The 7033-nt window shown below is 53.5% G+C and overlaps 1 protein-coding gene across 1 annotated transcript in view; it reads left to right on the top strand.

The window, feature by feature from the left end:
* The window catches only part of TARSL2 (threonyl-tRNA synthetase-like 2), a 17789-nt gene that overhangs the window by 6616 nt on the left and 4140 nt on the right, over positions 1–7033 (top strand). Inside the window, exons 7-11 of the mRNA XM_014543569.1 lie at positions 630–776; positions 1412–1510; positions 4891–5057; positions 5823–5985; positions 6194–6331. Coding sequence (XP_014399055.1) covers positions 630–776; positions 1412–1510; positions 4891–5057; positions 5823–5985; positions 6194–6331 — 714 coding nt within the window. The remainder of the gene's footprint in view (positions 1–629; positions 777–1411; positions 1511–4890; positions 5058–5822; positions 5986–6193; positions 6332–7033) is intronic.

Genomic DNA, 7033 nt, shown 5'->3' on the forward strand with positions numbered 1-7033 from the left:
TTTTTATTGATTTCAGAGAGGAAGGGAGAGGGAGAGGGAGAGAGAGATAGAAACATCCATGATGAGAAAGAATCATTGATTGGCTTCCTCCTGCACGCCCCGTACTGGGGATCGAGCCCACAACCCGGGCATGTGCCTCTGACTGGAATTGAACCCGGGACCCTTCAGTCCACAGGCCAATGCTCTATCCACTGAGCCAAACCAGCCTAGGGCTATATGTCTTTTTTAAAAATTGGTTTTTAGACAGAGAGAAAGGGAGAGGGAGAAGAGACAGAAACATCGATGATGAGAGAGAATCATGGATCGGCTGCCTCCTGCATGCCCCCCACTGGGGATCGAGCCCGCAACCTGGGCATGTGCCCTGACCAGGAATTGAACCGTGACCTCCTGGTTCATGGGTTGATGCTCACCCACTGAGCCACCCTGACTGGGCTCTTTACGTAATGTACTGATGGATTTGGACTGGGAAGGTTTAGTTAGAACCAGCTTAAGAGTCATTCCAGTGCTACAAAAGGTCACCGTCATGTAAGCTGTGTTGATGCTATATTGGAAAGCTGTGCGTATGTAAGACAGACTTTATTTATAACCGAATGTTAGCCACGCTCACCAGAACGTTGTTGGATGCTTAGAATTCCTCCACCTACTGGGAGGGCAGCCCCGCCATGGAAGCGCTGCAGCGGGTCTACGGGATCTCCTTCCCCGAGAGCAAGATGATGAGAGCCTGGGAGAAGGCCCAGGAGGAGGCCAAGAGCCGGGACCACAGGCGAATCGGGAAGGTGGGCCAGCGTCCTCATCACCCCTGCGATGGCGCGGGCCTTTGTCGGCTCGCGGTTCTGTCCCAAAACTAAATGGTTCCAAAAGTAACATTTCTCCTCCTGTGTTCTTAAATAGCTTTTAAAAATATATTTTATTGATTTCAGAGAGGGAGAGAGAGAGAGAAACATCAGTGATGAGAGAGAATCATGGATCGGCTGCCTCCTGCGTGCCCCCCACTGGGGTTCGAGCCCACAACCCGGGCCTGTGTCCTTGACCGGGAATCGAACCCAGTTCATGGGTCGCTGCTCAACCACTGAGCCACACGGGCTGGGCCAGCGGTGAATATTTCTGATCTTTTTGCCGTGTTTTCTCCCCATGACACCCATCCTCCAAGAGGCCAAGTAAGAAAGTAGCAGTAAATAGAAGGCGAAGGAAAAGCTACTGTTCAAAGCTTAGTTAGTGAGACGATCAATACAAAGGGTCGTTTCCCATGTGCTATGCAGGACAGTGAGGTGGGAGTATTGAGGGACTTTGAAGACAATGGTTAGAGAATGGGAATGAGGACCGTGCACATTTCATGTCTAGCGTGTCACGTGTGTAGTGAACGTTAAGCACCCACCGTGGCATTTGACATCCATTTATGGTTTCATTTCAGGACCAAGAGCTTTTCTTTTTCCACGACCTGAGTCCGGGCAGCTGTTTCTTCCTTCCCAGGGGCGCCTTCGTCTATAACACACTGATGGATTTCATCCGAGTAAGTGGACTCTCCCTTCCTCGTCAGCTCCATCTGGCCTCTTACCGTGTCCTCTCATGGTCACATGGCCCGGCCTCCCCATGGACTTTATTTCAGTCACAGTGAGGATTTGGAGCCTGATCCCGGATTGTGCCTCCTAATAAAAACGTTGAGATGATTGGCATTTTCCTAAACTAGATGCATCCTCGGGTTTTGTCCAATGCCTCCGCTGTGCCTGTAAGCTTCTAGAGCAGGTGCAACTCGGAGGTGAGCGTCAGACGCAGTGAGGGGCTCCTCCTGGGAGAGAGCAGGGGGGTCGTGCTGGCACAGGATGCTCAACCAGAAGCACTGCTGCTCACTGCGGCCCGGGGGTCACGGGGCCCCTTCATCGTCTGGTGTGACCGGGCAGCCCCAGAGCAAGGAGGGAAAGAGTTCTGTGAGATGCTCGGTTGTAGTACACGCGCAGGTGAGAGTCTGTCACGGGACCGTGTGCTGTGGCTGCTGCTGCGGGCGACCACGTGGACTGCTGGGGTGGCGTTCCCCTTCCTGCGCTCTGTCCTTATCGTCACTAACCAGCTACACGTTCCCTGACTCCGCTCCCTGAGTGCCTGTCACTGGTTCACCCTCCGCTCCCTGCGAGCACCGGGAAGCCCTGCGGCACATGCTGATGACCTGGGGCGTCTCTCGGTGATTCTGTTTCCCACTCGGGTCTTCTCGCTCCGGAGTGAGGTCTTCATACGTCTTCTTGCCGTCATCCTGGCTGCTCCCCTCATCGCCGTCCTGTGCTCATGCTCTTCTCTCCTGCTGGCGCGTCTTCCTCCTCCTTGCTTAGCCCTCTCATTTGGGGAAGCACTTTCTTCAAGAACTTCCTGATGAGCCCGCCCGGCGTGGCTCAGAGGTTGAGCATCAACCTATGAACCAGGAGGTCAGGGCACGTGCCTGGGGTGCAGGCTCCATCCCCAGTAGGGAGCGTGCAAGAGGCGGCCGATCCATGATTCTCTCTCATCATTGATGTTTCTAGCTCTCTCTCACTCTCCCTTCCTCTCTGAAATCCAGTAAAATATTTTTTTTTTTTAAAAGAAGAACTTCCCGGGGACAGAGCACGTGGCATGTGCTGGTGGTTCTGTCTGAGGCACTAGTCTCGTTTTGTCCCCTCTTCTCACGCTGCCCCCCTGGACGCTGCCCACGCTGGACTCGCTCACCTGGGCTGCGCGTCTTTCCTAGGGGCTGGCCCCATGAAGCTGTCGGAGGCGATCAGAGGGCAGGGAGGCGAGGCCTGAGGAATCACTGACTGATCAGAGGCGCCAGCGGGGGGCGAGGACCGTCATGACTGCTGATCCCAATGCGCCGCTGTCTTTGCTGGGAAAGCATCCCGGCCCTGGCACCTGGAACTCTCCAGGCTGCGGGAGGAGCGCGGAGACGAGGCGGAGCCTCCGGGGCGGCCTTACAGGATCTCTTATCTCTCGTAGATGCGACACAGACCTGGCTGGGGGCGGCCCCAGGTCTCACTGTGTGAGGTGCAGGGTGCGCAGCCCTTTAGACACACAGCCCCAGGCCTCGTGCCAAGGTAAGGGTGCCGGGGGGAGGCCTGCGCCCGCGTCTTGGGATGGGCCTGTGGGGCAGACGCAGCTGAGGTGGATGCCGTGAACGCCCAGGTACCCTTGGCGGAAGGAAGTGGCCTGTGCATGCAGCACACACATAAAGCTGCAAAATCTGCCCGGCCAGCGTGGCCCAGTGACTGAGCGTCGACCTATGAACCAGGAGGTCACGGTTCCTTTCCCGGTCAGGGCACATGCCCGGGTTGCGGGCTCCATCCCCAGTAGGGGGCGTGCAGGAGGCAGCCGATCCATGATTCTCTCTCATCTTTGATGTTTCCTTCTCTCTCTCCTCCTCCCTTCCTCTCTCAAATCAAGAAAAAGATATTTTAAAACACACACACACACACACACACAAAACGAGTGGCCTAAAGCAGGAATGTGTCCTCTGCTGTTCTGGAGGCGGGAAGCGTGAGATCCAGGCGTTGGCAGAGCCGTGCTCCCTCTGAGACCCGCGGGGAACCCGTCCTCCCTGCCCTTTCCCAGCCAGGGGTGGGGTGTCAGTCACCGCTGGGCTTCCTTGGCGTGTCAGTGCCTCGCTCCAGTCTCCTGCCTTCCCTTGGCACTCTCCCTGCGTGTCTTCACGTCATCTTCCTCTACGTGATTCATTCATTCTCTCTCTCTCTCTCTCTCCCCCTCTCACCCCCCCCTTCTCTCTCCAAACCTCCTCTTCTTATGAGGACACCAGTCCCATTGGATTCAGAAGACCCACTCCAATGACCTCTGAACTTGACCCCCTCGATAAAGACTGTTTTCAAATAAGGTTGAATCCTGAGCTCCCACCTAGCTTCTTGGGGGGAGGGATACACTCCACCCATGACAGTGGGTGACCTCCATCTTCTCCCCAAAGGACCGGGTTCTTAGCGGGCCTGTCTTTACTGGGTCGCTGGGGCTCTCCGCTGGCTGTTGTTGGATATGGAAGCGCTTGAGGCTCCTCCCTGCACCCCAGACGCAGTCCTCACTCTACTGTGTATCAGTGTCCCCAGGAATCGCGGCCCGTCATCCTGGCCAGAGAGCCAGGCGTTCTCTGCCTGTGGGTCCGTAGCATCGGGGGCCCCACGTGGGCAAGGGGCAGTGTCCACTCCCCGCAGGGGCAGGTCTGGTGTCGGGGGTTTTGTGTGGGAAAGAATGCTGTCCCTGGCCACCGTGCACATTGCTGAGAGAGTCTAGAGCTTGAGAGAGAAAGAAAATACTCTAAAAGCTTCCCGAGAGAGAAAGCCATAGACGTGGCACGGTATCAGAATGGCAATGCTATTTTCCATAGGAGACAGATCAGTGCCTTAAACATGTGGGTCCTACAGCCTGGCCGGTGTGGCTCAGTGGTTGAGCATCAACCTATGAACTAGGATGTCGCGGTTCAATTCCCAGTCAGGGCACATGCCCGGGTTGCAGGCTCTATCCCCAGTGTGTGGCGTGCAGGGGGCAGCCGATTGATGTTTTTCTCTCATCGATGTTCCTATTCCTCTCTCCCTCTCCCTTCCTCTCTCTGTAAAAATCACTTTTTAAAAAAATCTCAATAATAATAACTGTGGGTGCTAGAAGCCCCTCTCAGCTGACGCAGGCCTGCTTCGGATCCTCCCGTGTGGTTGCAGCTCTCCCAGCCGGCGGAGGCAACCCTGACCCGCCTTCCTGCCCCTAAAGAATGTAGCTCTCCTCCCCTCCTTTCTCGCGGCCTTGGAGATCTGTGCTTTATAAATGCTCTCTGTGTAGTATCCAGCTCCTCAGTCACAAAGGATCAAAGCATCAACACGGCGTGCTCGCAGTCGGACTCCGCGTGGCCTTGACCTCTCCATGCCTTTCCTCCAGGAGGAGTATTACCGCCGGGACTTCACGGAAGTGCTCTCTCCCAACGTGCTCAACAGTAAACTCTGGGAGGCCTCGGGCCACTGGCAGCACTACAGCCAGGACATGTTCACCTTCCATGTGGACAAGGACACGTTTGCCCTTAAACCCATGAACTGCCCAGGGCACTGGTGAGTATTAACCAGCAAGCAGGCCCGGCCGGTGTGGCTCAGTGGGTTAGGTGTTGTCTGTGCACCAAGAGGTCGCAGGTTCCATTCCCAGTCAGGGCACATGCCCAGATTGTGGGTTTGATCCCCAGTAGGGGGCGTGCAGGAGGCAGCTGATTGATATTTCGCTCTCCCATCAATGTGTGTCTCTCTCTCCCTCTCCCTTCCCCACTCTCTAAATATCAATAAACTATTCTTTTTTTAAAAAAATTTTTTTATTGATGTCAGAGAGGGAGGAAGAGATAGAAACATCCATGATGAGAGAGAATCATGGATCGGCTGCCTCCTGCACGCCCCACACTAGGGATCAAGCCTGCAACACAGGCTTGTGCCCTGACCAGGAATCGAACTGTGACCTCCTGGTTCATAGGTTGATGCTCAACCACTGAGCCATGCGGGCCACAATAAACTATTCTTTAAAAGAAAAAAAAGTGGTCTTTGAAATGAGTGGTAAACAGTGAGTGGGAATTCCTTGGGTGAATGAGAATAGGAGGCTGCATTCTGGGAGAGATGCATTCTGGGAGAGATGGTAGACAGGTTCCTAGGGCGCCAAAGCGATGCAAATCCAAGGTGCGGTAACTCAGGAGAAGAAATGTCTTTAAAGCTCGTGATCTAAGAACCAGAATAAAAATGGACCCGTCTTGAGGCTTAATCATAACTTGTTACTGTTTCGCTAATCACTCAGCCATCTCCCGCTGAGTAAAAGCTGTGTTACCGCCTCTTTTCTAGTCTCATGTTTGCCCACCGCCCGCGGTCTTGGAGGGAAATGCCCATTCGATTTGCCGACTTTGGGGTTCTTCATAGAAACGAGCTGTCGGGAACCTTGAGTGGCCTGACCCGGGTTCGACGCTTCCAGCAGGACGACGCCCACATCTTCTGCACCGTGGAGCAGGTGAGCGGTGCCGGGCGGCGCCCACTCCGTGGTGTCTGGTCTCAGCATTGCTCAGTCCTTCAGAGTCGCTGTAAACTTCATAGTTCAGTCTCGTCTCTGAGGTCTCCTTCAGCCTGACATTCTGTGATTCTCAAATTGGGGTCTCAGATCAGTAATACATTTTTTTTTTAATTTTTTTAATAAGCCATCTCATTTGCTCTCATTTCAGATTGAGGAGGAAATCCGGGGGTGTCTGCAGTTCTTACAGTCTGTTTACTCCACATTCGGCTTCTCCTTTCAACTAAATCTGTCAACACGGCCGGAGAACTTCCTAGGCGAGCTCGAGTTATGGGACGAGGCTGAAAAGGTAGGTGGGACGGAGCGCTGACTCAGGGGTTTGGACGTGGGAAGCTCTGGGCCAGATAGGCCAGCTGTAGAACGCACTTACCCAGCTGTCCTCGTCACGGTGATGACAGCAACACCGTACGTGCATTTCACACTTCACGGTTCATACCAAGGTTTGTCTACTCTTTCCAGTGCCAATCACTAATAACCACTGTCATTGTTTGTTTTAAATATATTTGTATTCATTTCAGAGAGGAAGGGAGAGAGAGAGAGAGAGAAACATCAATGATGAGAGAGAATTATTGATCAGCTGCCTCCTGCACATCCCCTACCGGCCATGTGCCCTTGACCGGAATTGAATCTGGGACCCTTCAGTTCGCAGGCCAACGTGCTATCCATTGAGCCAAACCAGCTAGGGCTGGGTTTTTTTGTTCTTTTTGAATTTAATGTTTTCTTTTTTTATAGATATATTTTTATTGATTTCAGGGAGAGGAAGGGAGAGAGAGAAACATCAGTGAGGAGAGAGAATCACTGATCTGCTGTCTCCTGCACGCCTCGTACTGGGGATCGAGCACACAACCAGGTATGTGCCCCGACCGGGAGCCGAACCAGCAACCTCCTGGTTTATAGGTCGATGTCACGCCAGCCAGGCACATTCTCATCTTTCTTTTTCTTTTCTTTTTTTTTTCCTTTCTTTTTTTAAAATATATTTTTATTGATTTTT

Source organism: Myotis brandtii, unplaced genomic scaffold (genome assembly GCF_000412655.1).
Source record: "Myotis brandtii unplaced genomic scaffold, ASM41265v1 scaffold329, whole genome shotgun sequence".
Classification (NCBI taxonomy): domain Eukaryota; kingdom Metazoa; phylum Chordata; class Mammalia; order Chiroptera; family Vespertilionidae; genus Myotis; species Myotis brandtii.